This window comes from Thermochaetoides thermophila (assembly GCF_000221225.1).
Source record: "Thermochaetoides thermophila DSM 1495 unplaced genomic scaffold scf7180000011816, whole genome shotgun sequence".
NCBI classification, from domain to species: Eukaryota; Fungi; Ascomycota; class Sordariomycetes; order Sordariales; family Chaetomiaceae; genus Thermochaetoides; species Thermochaetoides thermophila.
In genome coordinates, this window is record NW_006383032.1 from 574,639 (window position 1) to 588,316 (window position 13,678).

Genomic DNA, 13,678 nt, shown 5'->3' on the forward strand with positions numbered 1-13,678 from the left:
AGTCGGTTGATATGTGTCGTGTGGGGGTGCCACTCCCACTGACGGAAGCAGTCCAGCGCATGCTGCACAAGCCCCAAAGCGATGTAGCGCGCCTTTCTCAGTCTTCCAAGCTTTCCCCGTTTGCTGTAGCGCTAGCCGCACCGGGACTAGACCCTTGTCACCCTCTCTCTGGGCCTGGGGCTTGGGGAAGTACTCACAGATCAGAAATCTCCGTATCTGACCCGCTGGTACTCTGATCCTCGTCTTGTTCTCATCTGCTACTCACCTGCTCACTGCTAGAAAGCATTGAGCGCCGAGCAGTACCGGCGGGGTCCCAGCCGTTCCTAGCCACACCCCCTCCCCCTTCCTTGCACCTGTCCTCATCAAGGTCGACGTACATACAAGAGGAGACTGAGGAGAGTCGGGCTGCTTATCTACGGATTCTCATCCTACCCGCCTGTGACCTATCTTGGGGGTCCTAGGCCGTAGGCACCTACCATCCGGGCTCTTCTCTGCGTGTAACACCCACGCGACACATGCCCCAGCAGAGAGGCACGGAGAGGCACACATGCGACGTGCCGATCGCCTCCACTCTATCACTTACCGTGCCAGCGAGACACCGTCATGGCCGGCTGAGCTGACGGGGCTTGCACGGCGCCGTCCATGATGCCAGCCCAGGGTCGTCCCGCGGCCTCTTGCCCTAGCAAACCGCCCGTAGACTCCGAGGCTATAGCCCCTCTCTCCGATCTCTTCACCAGCGGCTTCGATTTCGCTTCACTAGACACCGCAGTTCACCAGCAGTCCGACCGCTCCATCATCGTCTCTCACAACGGCCGCCGTTATCGCATCGAGAGTATCTCCGACCCGGATCCTGTCCCACCATCGACATCTTTGTCCTCCTCCTCGAGCCGTCCCGCCCAGTATCATCACCGCGTGCCCATCTCCCCTACGTCGGCGCATCCAGCTGTCTCCTACTCCCAGGGTCACCCCCCTCCCGCGATTCCCTCTTCCACAGCTCAGCAATACGAATCCGGCTCGCCCTCATATTCAACATCTTATTATTACGCGTCCGCTTCTGTCAGTGCGCCTGGATGGGGACGATCTCCGGTTTCTTCATCTCATGTTAACTCCCAATACCCCGCTACCACTACTGGTGGCTACTCCATTTCCTTAGGGCAGCAGCAGCGCCCGCCTGCTGACCCTGCCCCGGGTCCGGAGCCCCACACCGCCGCGACCGCTCCTCAACAAGACGTCAGCGCGATGATGGCCCAACTCAGCATCCAACAACCCCTTGGCGTGGTGCCTTTCTACGGTCTGTCCGACGGGGGAGCGGGCGCTGCCGAAGCCCTCGCTGCTAGGCAAGAGTCACACCCACATTCGCCTACGAGCCCGACCCGTACAACACGCTCTTCGAGTATTCCATATGAACAACAGCAACATGAAGCCTATAGCCAGGCTGGATCCCCCCGACTGTCATACAATGGCCAACACGATCATTATCCTTCCACCACCAACCCGGTAACTATCCCCCAAGAATGGCAAAACCCCAATTATTTCAGCTACACCGTCCAAAGCAACGCCCACTGCGTCCAATCCCAGCAACAAGCTTTCACAACGGCCAGTCTCGAGCCTCTTGTCGCCGGCTCCATCCCCATATCGCCCCCAGAGCGAGTAGCCGTATCCGACGCAACATCGCCGATACATTCTCCCTTTTCCCTCGAGAAGGAAGTCGTTCCGGTCAGCTCGCCTCACGCAAATGACTACTACTACTCTCCTCATCAACCCCAAGCCGCTGCCTGTCCGACGTCCTTGGCCCCGCCTCATGCCTTGTCACCGAGGACGCTTTCGCATCAGCCGAGCTATGTCAACATCAATGCTGCCATTTCTGGAGATATCGATACGAGGACGCCCGTCGTGGTAAACCCGTCCCAGCTGCAGCCACCGCCACCGCCATCGATGTTTAGTGATGTGGGGAGCTTGGGTAGGGATAATGTGCTGCCCGGGGAGGATCTTGTATTTGAGGGGTAAGGAGAGATATCCCGGGGTGTTCTTGGGATATTATGTGGTGCTAATGCTTCTGGCAGGCAGGTCAATAGCGCCCGAGCACTTACATCGCCCATCGAGTTCCGTTCAGGGTGGTTAAAGGTGTTTCGGAACAACCAGACAAACGATCTCAGATTTCACTGCAGGGTTGACCGGGAATCGGAAACTTATCGAAGTACGTGCTGCCGGTAGCTCGACGGGTGGTAATATGGGGCTTGTGAAAGTACTGACCATTTAATAGTTAAAGCAAACGACGCTCAGCTGGTCCCAATATATGCGTATGATCCGCGGATGAGCAACGTTGTCTACATCCGCGACAAGGATGGCGATAAGGGATTGAATGGGACCCCCAGTGGTATTTACCGGTTCATGAACGTAGAAGGTTTGTTCAATCTTAATGTTTTGGAATAGTTCGGTTTTTTTTTCTTTGTTTTATTGCTGACTTGAAGCAGACCTATTCAACTTCCAGGGGAAGCTCACCGGCGAGAAAGTTGTGTTTGACATCGCCATCGTCCGGATGGTCACGCTGTGCCGGGTGAGCGCTCAAAGTAAGTTTTACAACTACTCCAATGCCAGACTGCAGATCTGGCACGAAATGGAAGGACGCAAATACGTCCAATCAGACAAAGCCTCTATTGTCACGGCCGGCACGGTGTTATCTGGACCACGCCGCGACAGGGTCTCTGTGCCGAACTCACGCTTGGTCCTATACCTGGGAAGAATGGGACAGTATATTACTATGTTGAGTATGTCTCTGGTTCTCAATATCTGTATGGAACTGGACTAATACGATTCACGAAACAGTTACAGATGACTGGGAAATCAAGACAGAGGGGACAACGGTAGCTAAGATACAGCCAAGGGGCACCAGTCTATGGGATAAAGTCGCGAGGAAGGGGTCCCGCTATCCGTTTGTCAAAGGTATAAAGTGTCATGGTCTCTCTCTTCCCGATGACAGCGAGTGCTAACAACGACGATTTAGCTCATCTTGAAACCAATGGCGCCCAGGAGTACGCAGCCTTCGATATACATGGTCGTCTCGTTGAGATCGACGACGCTGAATATGAGTCATATAAAACATTTGAAATTGAGTTCGAAACTCAGCCTAGTATGATCTATATCCCTTCATTCGACTCCTCCAGGAATCGCTGATGTACCAACAATGACTTTAGGTCTCGACAACTTCGTCCGCAAATGGAGAGAAGTTCTCGGGGTTCGCAGAGCAGTCCGTGAACGCATTGCTATGACCATGAACCAAACGGACAAAGAAGGAGGCCTTACAGGACGGCAAGCACTCAGAGTCCTTTGAGAAGGACAAAAAGAGTCAACAAAGATATCAACGGATTTTTCGCGGGTATTTTGAGCGGAATGGGAAACAATTACACTTCAATTCTTGATGGTTCATTTTTTTTTTTAGAGTGAGCGCTAGGTGTTCAAGGGAATTTGTGTGTATATTCCCGCTTTTCATCTAGTACCTAGAGATATGGAATTGGGCGTCTTATATAAGGATTGGAGATGGGCGAGCACAAATAATAACAGTAACGACTGACTAGTGAGTTGTTGATGAATAACAGTAACGACTGACTAGCGAGTTGTTGATGAATAACAGTAACGACTGACTAGTGAGTTGTTGATGCCAATACACTGGATTTCATGTTCCATGCCGCCTCGCAACCGCTCATCTTCAAAGTATGTCATATGCTAGATCTGTAGGCGGTAGCACTACAGACACACACAGTCACTAGAGTGTGGAAAATGCACAGACAGAATAACCAAACACAACAAGAATCTGCTAAGACTATCAGAGGAAATATTTTGCGGGCTCACAGTCACAACAGCCTGAACTGCTGCCGTAATGCTCGATGGAACCATCATCTGCTGTGTAACTCGGTCAAGCTTTTCCCTTCTATCAAGAAATGATAACGGCGGTGTGGAAGACGGCTATCTGTCGTATCTAAAGGGTTTTTTGGTCATGGAGTTTGTCACCGTCGCCGGTGAGCGAAGCAGCGTTCCGCAGCATCGTCCGTCATCGTTTGCTGCCAGCTGCCAGATACCAGATGCCAGATGCTAACCCATCATTCAGATTCCGAGCTGACGGGACCAGGAATGTCATCGATCAACGCCAAAGTCATGGGATGGGGGAAAGGCTTGGCATGCTTCTGGGCTGTGCCCGGGTAGGTCTCCCGTGGGCTGTGCTCCACTGGGCACATGCCTAGCCCACTCCGGGAAGCGAGGTGGAGTCGACAAGGGAAGCGGAAGCTGCAAATCGCTCATGTCACAACCGGAAGCTTTCGCTTTCGCTGCAGCCTTGGGCAAATCGACGCCGTGTGAGAACGACCCAGGAAACGGTAAATATGGCCCTTTTGCTGTCACTCACGAACGGTCTCGTCACAGATGGACCATCGGCTCCAGGCCACAATTATTACCGCAGCGGTTTTCTCTTCGTCAAATGCTTAGAATGTCCAACCTTATCTCAGCCATGCCATTGAAACAACGAAAAGGTTGATGACCCGACGTCTTGCACATCTCATTTTGGCCTTCCCGTGCCCTTTCCATGCCTCAAGCTTCCAGTTCAATTGTGATGTTCTGTTTTGTACCTGGTTTCCCTGTCACTCTCAGCCTCTGGGGCTCCCACTCTTTAAACTTCAAAGCGTTCACGGTTCGATGGCTGTTGGCGGAACTCTCCGCAAATCAAATGCCCCCCCCCCTCCCCAAAAACCCACTCGCTCACTCTCGTGTTTGGTGGTTGCGCATCTGCTCCTGCTCCTGCTTCTGCTGTGCTGAGATGCTGCTGCTCCTCTCCGCAATCTCTCGCCCTGCATGCAGCATGCCCCTCCCAAAGCGCCGCACAACCACGGCGGCGTACGGCTGGGATGTCAGTGTTTGGGGCGTGATGCGCCCGTCTTCCACCGGCTTAGCAAGCCTGTCACTCACACCCATTCGCTTGGCGACCAACAGCGCCCCAGTGCTTGGTTCATGTTTCCCGGGCACTGCTCAGCTGAGCTTTGCGGTTGCCCTCATCAAGCTTGTTGCTGTCGCTGTCATGCAGGCAACCACAACCTTTCCGGTCACCAACGGACAGCTGGGCTGGGCACCGATCTAGCACCCCTGTCATTTACGTTGCATTCCCGTCTTGGATAAGCTTCGTGGGCGCGGTGGTATGAGGCTCTACCCGGTGTTGCTGTTAGATCGCGCTTGTTGATCCCACTTTCGTGCTTTCTTGATTCTTTTTTTTTTCTCTCCCCATTGACCCAGTCCCGTGGTGCTTCTCGAAGCTTATATGATCGCGCTTCCTTTCGTCTTGTCTCGACAATTGCCGGCTTTGCTTCTGCGATCCCGCGATCCCAGCCCCTGGACCTTCACTGTTCCTTGGCGCACACCACGCCTCAGCTGTTGCCTCTAAACCGTTTTTGGCTCTCCATCTGCGGGCGCCTCGTCAGAGACTCGCTCCTCATGCATTCTGCTTGAATCCTCCTCCCACTTATCGCGCTTCAGCTTCGACGCAACAGCGTGCACTCTTAGCTGCCTTGATGGCGGCACGGGCGTTTGATGCATGAAGAAAAAGAATAAACTTGAATGAGCCGAACTTTCGAACCTCTAAGGCTTCTGACCGGGACCTCTTTCCCAACTGATTTACTCCAATTGGGGTTTGAGCGCCTTGACGACACGCGTACGCTCTTGACCAGTTGACCGAACTGTGGATATCCACACCTTTCCTTGATAGGATCTCACTCATCCGGGGTGCAAAAGCCATTACGCGTTTAGTACATACATCTGCCGGAACGATTGTCGTGGATGGGAGAGTGTAGGTGAGGGGGTTTCAAGATGGGGCTCGAAACGGAGTTGCAAATCATTCGAGAGCCGCAAATCTACGATGTGCCTATCGTGACCAAAGAACCCGAGACTCCACGCCCAGGAAGCGAGGAAGATGTCACTTACAACGACACCACATACACCAGCCATGGCATCGGAACGACAGGAGGGGTTGATGACTCGACCGAAGACTTCCACGACTTCGTCTACCCAGAGGGTTGGTCACTTCATCCCTGAGTGAGAAAGTGTGCAGGGTGAGGATTGGTCTAACTTGGGTCTAATTGTTCAGAGCGGAAACTGGGAACCTGGTCGACGGCATTCCTCATCATCAATCGTGTTGTTGGGGCGGGGATATACTCAACCCCTTCAAGCATCGTTCACTCTGTCGACAGCGTTGGCGTCACTCTGATCTTCTGGGTCATTGGTGGATTTATGACTGTTTGGTGAGTGTTGTCGCAGCAAGCTTTCTTGAAACATGAGGCTAACTTGGCTGGAGTGGGTATGAATGAACCATTGCCTTTCTCTTTCCGTTAACTTGGAACTCACAAGATCTCACAGATTATTTGTATATCTTGAATATGGAACTGCTCTTCCACGTTCAGGAGGGGAAAAGGTTTATGTAAGTCTGCCCCATTTAAAAGAACCATTCATCGAGCGCAACTTTTAACACCTTCCACTCGTGTAGCTTGAGCGTGTATACCGAAGACCACGATATCTAGCGACATGCATATTTGCAGGTTGGTTAAGTTATCAATATTCCTAATGATCAAATACTGATGCACCTACAGTCCAATTCGTCCTCTTTGCTATCTCTACCGGAAACAGTATTGTTTTTAGCAGCTATCTCTTGCTGGCTATCACAGGTGATGCGAAGAATGGGAGTTGGCTCAACAGGGGCATCGCTGTTGCCGCAATTTCTGGTGAGCTTAATACCAATGTCTTCTCTCAGGGGAGCCTTTGCTAACACATCTCGGCAGTGGTGTGCTTCATCCATGCTTTTCTTCCTCGCCTCGGGATCTGGTTGAGCAATGGCCTGGGCGCCTTTAAGCTTGTTCTTCTTAGCTTGGTTGTTTGTACCGGTTTCGCCGCCCTTTCAGGCAAAATGGCGGTGCCAAGTCCGAATAACTTCTCAAGCTTCCATGGTCCTGGTTGGCCTGAGTTGGGGATGGCGAACATCCCTAGCGTGACTGGCGGCTATGCCCTAGCCATGCTTCAGGTCCTATACTCCTACAGCGGTTGGGAGAATGCGAACTATGTCAGTTCATCCCAACTAGAAGACATCATAAATAATTCTGCTAACACTCAATCAGGTCTTGACGGAAGTTAGAAATGCGCCGAGAACACTGAGAAGGGCTGCGCCCATCGCCATCTTTGCCGTGACCCTCCTTTACGTGTTGGCTAACGTTGCATATGTGAGTGTGAAACGTCACTTCGTCACTTAGACGGTGATATTGACGATATCACAGTTCTCCGCCATGACCAAGCAGGAAATCTACGAGTCGAAGGTCGTCGTTGCCGCCAAATTCTTCGAGAATGTTTGGGGCAAGAGTGCATTCGTAAAGCGGGCAATCCCCCTTTTTATCGGTTTCTCGGCTTTGGGTAACGTGTTTGCTCAGTCATTTGCCATGCCACGCGTAAAGCAGGAGCTTGCGAAAGAAGGAGTCCTGCCATGGTCTCGCTTCTGGGCGAGCGACTGGCCGTGCAATGCTCCTAGCGGTGCTATTTTCCTTCACTGGGCCTTCACCACCACTTTGATTCTCGGGTCCCATACATCGGATGTGTATACTTTTGTCACGAATGTCTTTATCTACAGCGGTAACTGGATTAAGGGTGAGTTTCTCTTGCTATTCTCCTGTACAATGTATTCCTGAATATGCTGACCTAGGCAGTTTTCCTTGCCGCTGGCCTCATCTACCTGACGTTTGCCCCCTCGGAGAGGTGGGCAGAGCAACGAACAACCTTCCACACCTGGCCACCTCTGACCATTTTTTGGATTATTGGTCTGCTCTTCGTGCAGGCTGCACCATTTATCAAGAACAGTTTCCTCGACCATGTTCCATTCTATGTGGTGCCAACTATGGGCACCAGCCTGTTGGTCATTGGCACGGCGTATTGGCTGGTCTGGGCTAAGATCCTGCCGGCCTTTGGATACCAGATTCAGCATGAGGTTGTGCAGCTGCCAGACGGGAGTGAGAGAGTTAAGTATAAGGTGAGTTGAATCCCATAGTTACATCGCATGTGATGTCACATCATTCGACACAGGGACGATTAGACTAAAACTGTGGTTTCTGCAGAGGGTTAAGCCCAATAAACGGCGAAAGAGACCAAGATACCAAAACAGCCACCGGAATGTATGGTAAAGGACATGGGGTAGACACCAAGATAATGGGATTTAGGACCGTTGGTTGTTCATGGTGGGAATGGTATTTCTAGAATGATATCAGGGCGGTGTTGGATGGGCGTTTCGGGTGGAGTTAAGATTCTATGTATCGTATCCGTAATGTCGTAATATTATTCCATGGAGAAAATTGGGAATGGCTCATGGGTCTTGGCATAGCCAACATCAATTGTTGTTAGCAATGTTTGTAGGTCAACAGATGGAGACAAACTCCAGGAGGGCTCAGGGGGGCCATGAGAAACGGATGGAAAAAAAAAAAAAAAGGGGAATATAGCCCATGAGATCGCTGATCACTCAAAGGAGAAGTCGGTCAATGCCGAGCCGTCGTGGTGGGTCACAACAGGTGGGGGGTGGGGCGTGTTGACTAACGCAGAGCGGAGCGAGCCCCTGTGAGTTCCCCAAATGGAGAGGAGCTCTCTGGCTTGACGTCCACTTCCAAGACCCAAGTTGTCCTTTAAACGAGCGACGCGTTCGAGTCGACGATCGACGACTCAAACACTGGGTACTCAACGCTCCAGAACGCGCCGCTGCACCACGCACGACGGATCGAACGCGGAGGTGCAATCCCTGAGTCTGACTGGTCCCTTCACGTGCGTCTTGAGCCTCGACACAGCGACGGCGACCTCGATTCGGCCACAGACACTCGACTGACGACGAAACGCATACGGGACGACAGCCATGGTTCAGCTCTCGTTCATGCCTGTATCGATGGGATCTATTGTTAACCACAACTCTGGAGCTGGCCTCGAAAACCAATGAGTATAGGGAGCAGAGCATGCTACCTCCCTTCCACCGTCACTACTATCTGATCACCGTCTATACCTCCCCTGACCCCGTCACCCCCGTTGTCCTCGTTGTGCCAACGCCCGTAACTCCCTAGCACTCTATCCAATGTCTTGGGACCTGCTGAAGCGGTTCCTCGAGAGCGATGTCTTCAATCAGAACCCATTTCTCTCTGTCTCCTACCTCTCGTGCGTTCCCCCTTGCCCAATACGACATGCTCTGCGCCCCGGACTGACCCTTTCCGTCCTTACTGCTGTATAGACGATATGCCGACCACGTAGGAATTCACTATGTGCTGTGTCGCAAGCTGCGCGAGTTCCCCTATGAGGATATCGAGTTCTTCCTTCCGCAACTATGTCATCTCATCATCAGCATCAACAATGAGTCGATGGCCCTGGAGGAGTTCCTGCTGGACCTCTGCGAGGAGTCCGTCACGGCAGCGCTGCTGGTTCGCCATACCTCCCTGACTTCTGCTCATGAACTTCGGCCGCTGATACCCCCTCTATACAGACATTTTGGTACTTCCAAACATACTTGCATGATCTCGCGCCGAATCCCCAGACCGAGGCCTTCAGAACATGTCGCAGGGTACTGAATAAGGTGCAGCACATTTGCTTTGGTGTATCTGAAGCAGCGAGACACGAGAAGATCACAGACAACGTTCTCCCGGTTACGGTCCTAGGAAGCTTTGTCCTTGCAAGCGTCGGCTGCCCAGCATTAGCCCACTGGGCTGGCCCGCTGGCAGTTGCCCAAGCGCGGAGACCACGCCCAATCGCCGAAATCATTTCAGAAACGGCACTCGCAGCAAACAGGAACCTCCCATCGAGAGCACACACCGTCTCAGGAGGGAGCCCTCGCTCAAAGCGCACAAAAGAGGGGCGTAGCGTAAGCTCCCCAGATTCCAAGGGGCAGGCAGGCTCCAACGCGAGATTACATCCAGGACATATCGCATCGAAGTCGTCGGAAGACGTGACCCAACATTCACGATCATCGCCTTCGCTTGGATCTTTAGTAAGGGATAGTGAAGAAGTGGCCGTGTCCTCACGGCTAGAGGACCTATCTGTCGAAGGACGTCTCAGCACGGCATCCCTGCCCCTGCCGGAATCACGTCATCTGGCTATCACCAGGCCAAGCACACCTCTATCGGCTGGCCTGAGGCATCATGAGACCTTAGCCAGGAGACACTCTCACAATGTGAAGCCGGTAGTCAATCTGGCTGACATGTCTCGTGTGGAAAAGATCCGGCTGCTACGACAACACTACTTCCGTTGTCAAACCGCGTTTCTATCGGCGTTAGAGGATATCTCGAACCGGCTTGTCGTGGTACCGAAGCCGGCTCGTCTGAGTGCCTTGCGCGCCGAGCTGGCTTTGGTTGCTCGAGATCTTCCAGCAGAGGTCGACATCCCCGTGATATGCCCTCCTGATCTCGTGGATGGCTCGCCGGCTAAGAGCCGACATCACCGGATCGTTAGGCTTAACCCTGCTGAGGCAACCGTCCTGAATAGTGCCGAGAAGGTGCCATACTTGCTTATGATCGAGATTTTGCGGGATGATTTCAATTTCGATCCTGATACGCCAGATAACCAGAGACTGCTGGCTACCCTGATGACTGAGCAAGGATCGCGCAGGCGGTTATTCGATTTGTCAGACGCACCGCATATGCCCCCGGCTAACAAGCCACCACCGGAAGTGGTCGTCGATAGTGTCTTCGAACCAGCCTCTGGTGACTTGGGCAGTTCTCCATTGCTCAGGCCCGAAGATGACGAAGAGTTGGAGAGGAAATCAGCACATTCGAGCCATGCGTTACGTTTACACAGCGCAAGTAACTCGGCGGCGGAAGCCAACTCATCGGCCAAGGCAACCCCCCGCAATTCGGGCAGTTCAGAGTCGTCGCATCTTCCTCGCCGGAGGATGACGCTGACCAACCCTCGCAACAACTCGGTCGACCAGCCTGACTTCTCAGCGTTGGCGATCCACATGAGAACGGCATCGCAGATGCTTGCTCAGCTCGATGCTACCAGCGGGAAGCGACCCCGCCATGAGGTGGCAGCCATCAGAGCCCGCATCATCGCGAGCATGCAGAGCCTAGAAGAGCAGAGCTTCGATCTGGACGACGGGCACGGGCCGACCTTCGACATGATTATGGCCAGGGCGCAGGCAGAAGGCGCCATGAACCCCGATGCCAACGATGAGGAAGGAAGAGAGGGAAGCGCTGCTGCTGCTAAGGTGCAACCGCCGAAGATCAACGTCAATGCCGGTATTGACCGGATGGAGAATGATATCAAGACAGGAGGGCTACATCGAAAGGGCGACCGCGAAGACCCCAGTGCGGCCGTGTTTGGTGAAGCGTGGGAGGCCAAGAAGGAGCGCATCCGCAAGTCTTCTCCGTACGGGTGGATGAAGAACTGGGACTTGGTCAGTGTGATTGTCAAGACTGGCTCGGACCTTCGGCAGGAGGCATTCGCCTGCCAGTTAATTCGGATGTGTCACAAGATCTGGCAAGACGCGGGCGTGCCCGTTTGGGTGAAGCTGATGCGCATTCTAGTGACGGGAGAGTCGTCTGGGCTGATCGAGACAATCGCCAACGGCGTGTCGTTGCACTCTATCAAGCGCAGTCTGACGCTGGCGTCGATCGAGGCCGGGCAGAATCCTCGTCGCCGAATCGCTACTCTCAAGGACCACTTCAACAAGGTCTTCGGCAACCCTGACAGTCCTGCCTACCGGGCAGGCGTCGATGCCTTCAAGCGCTCACTTGCCGCTTACAGCGTCATATCCTACATCCTGCAGCTTAAGGACCGTCACAACGGCAATGTGTTGATCGACAATGAGGGCCATATCATTCACATTGATTTCGGCTTCATGTTGTCTAACTCGCCCGGGTCGGTCGGTTTTGAAGCGGCCCCGTTCAAGTTGACTTACGAGTACGTTGATGTGCTCGGCGGTGTCGGGTCGCCAGACTTTGAAGAATACAAGAAGTTGTGCAAACAGGCTTTCCAAGGTATGTTGTCACCCTCTAATGGTGCTATCTTCCAGTGATACCTGCTAACAGGGGCCATGTGTAGCCCTCCGTCGCTCAGCCGACAACATCATCGACCTGGTCGCAATGATGGGCCGCGAGTCCAAGATGCCATGTTTTGGTGCCGGCGTCCAGCAGGTCACGGCGGCTTTGCGCAGCCGGTTCCAGCTGCAGCTGAGCGCCGATGAGGCCGAACAATTCGTAGAGAATGACCTAATTGGCAAGTCGTTGGGTAGCTATTACACGCGACTGTGAGTTTCCCTTTTGTCATTCGTTGTTGGTAATGATGAGTCCCGACTAACATACAAACTAGTTATGACACCTTCCAATACCGGACACAGGGCATCTACTGAGGATGACGGAGAGGAACTGGGACAGCAGTAGATATGCAGGGAAGAGAGGAAAAGGGATAATGTGTTGTGCTTCTTTGTTGTTTCTAGGAGTTGGAGAGTGTAATAACTGTGTATCGATGGAGCAAGGGGAGATGTATCTCTGATTGTTCTCCAAGTGTCTGTCTTCGAAAGCAGCATTTTGTGGCATCTCACAGAGGCGTTTTGTTGGGTCAAGGGCCATGATAGACTCGGGATGACTATCATCACCATATCAGCAGTAAAGAAGGGACTTACTGCCGCCTAGTTGTTTAACATCTACGCTATACCACACCATACATCTCAGTCTTGGTTACCTGCATCTTGGCTTTTATGCTTGAAGACACCAGACGGCGATACTATTCGGTTGTGTAGTTTAGTCTAACTGCGATCGTGAGTCATAAGTTAGGTAGTTGTTAGGAACGAGAAGAGGTTTTTGTGTTCTTGAGATAACAGTCTTTTCCTTTTTCTCAAGACATCAGTCAACTTGCACCATTGTCTTCTTTTGCTCTCTTTTTCTTCCCCCGACGCCTAGTCCAAGTTGTGTTCTCAAGCTGTTCACTATAATTGCAGCTGCCAAAGATAGCAATACTGAGACATCCTTTATCGTCTGCGGCTCCCTCACCCTAGGAGGTAAGTGCCGATCCGTACATTGAGCGAGACTCGAGCCATGAATGACAAAATTGAGCTAGGAGGTGTCAACACCACCTTCCCGCATTTGAGTCCAGGTTGCTACTAGGCTAATACTTCAGATGGCAAGTCAAAAGGGGGGAGGGATTGAAGAGAAAGACGATAGGGGCATGGATTGGAATAAAAAAGCCAGATACAGCCACACCCTTTGCGCAGAAACTCCCGGCTCTTCAAGATGACGGTAACGATGTAGATGGACAAAAAGTACCGGCTTCTGGATAACATAATTGGCTTTCCATGTTGAGAGTCGAGAACTGTGGAATTAGGCGTGGGGATGCTACGGGGCAAAGGCGGGCGTCAGCTCGCGCTTTGGTCTGCCAATGGTGTGTGACAGCTGTAAGGCGCAGCAGTTACGGTAGCCAGTCAATTGTAAAAGTAGTGCCAACCTCGCGGATAGCGGGGGACACACAGTAAGCTTTGTCTCTTGGACGAGCCGGGACCGTTGAGCAGATGGAACGTTCGGCAGCCTCCTTCAGTTGTCCGGTTGATGCAGCCTTACCACTGCGCCGCTTGTCTTGATTTTTTTTCGTAATGGCAAAGGAGCATGACACCCTCCTACTCATTTGAGAATGACGATTTCTAGTAGCA

The 13,678-nt window shown here is 52.6% G+C and overlaps 2 protein-coding genes across 2 annotated transcripts; both read left to right on the forward strand.

Annotated features, from left to right (window-relative positions):
• Positions 1–645: 645 nt before the first annotated feature.
• CTHT_0022580 (uncharacterized protein) lies at positions 646–3,331 on the forward strand (the record flags this gene model as incomplete). Its single annotated transcript, XM_006692661.1, has 7 exons — positions 646–2,003; positions 2,064–2,197; positions 2,264–2,404; positions 2,475–2,768; positions 2,827–2,943; positions 3,005–3,130; positions 3,195–3,331. 7 exons carry the CDS (start codon positions 646–648, stop codon positions 3,329–3,331), a joined length of 2,307 nt encoding a protein of 768 aa, XP_006692724.1.
• Positions 3,332–5,847: 2,516 nt separating this feature from the next.
• CTHT_0022590 (phosphatidylinositol 4-kinase-like protein) lies at positions 5,848–12,385 on the forward strand (the record flags this gene model as incomplete). The annotated part of the gene is made up of 13 exons (XM_006692662.1): positions 5,848–6,052; positions 6,125–6,278; positions 6,438–6,454; positions 6,624–6,755; positions 6,813–7,090; positions 7,146–7,247; positions 7,302–7,665; positions 7,725–8,044; positions 8,534–8,622; positions 9,278–9,464; positions 9,527–12,014; positions 12,079–12,283; positions 12,346–12,385. 13 exons carry the CDS (start codon positions 5,848–5,850, stop codon positions 12,383–12,385), a joined length of 4,581 nt encoding a protein of 1,526 aa, XP_006692725.1.
• Between the last annotated feature and the right edge of the window lie 1,293 nt (positions 12,386–13,678).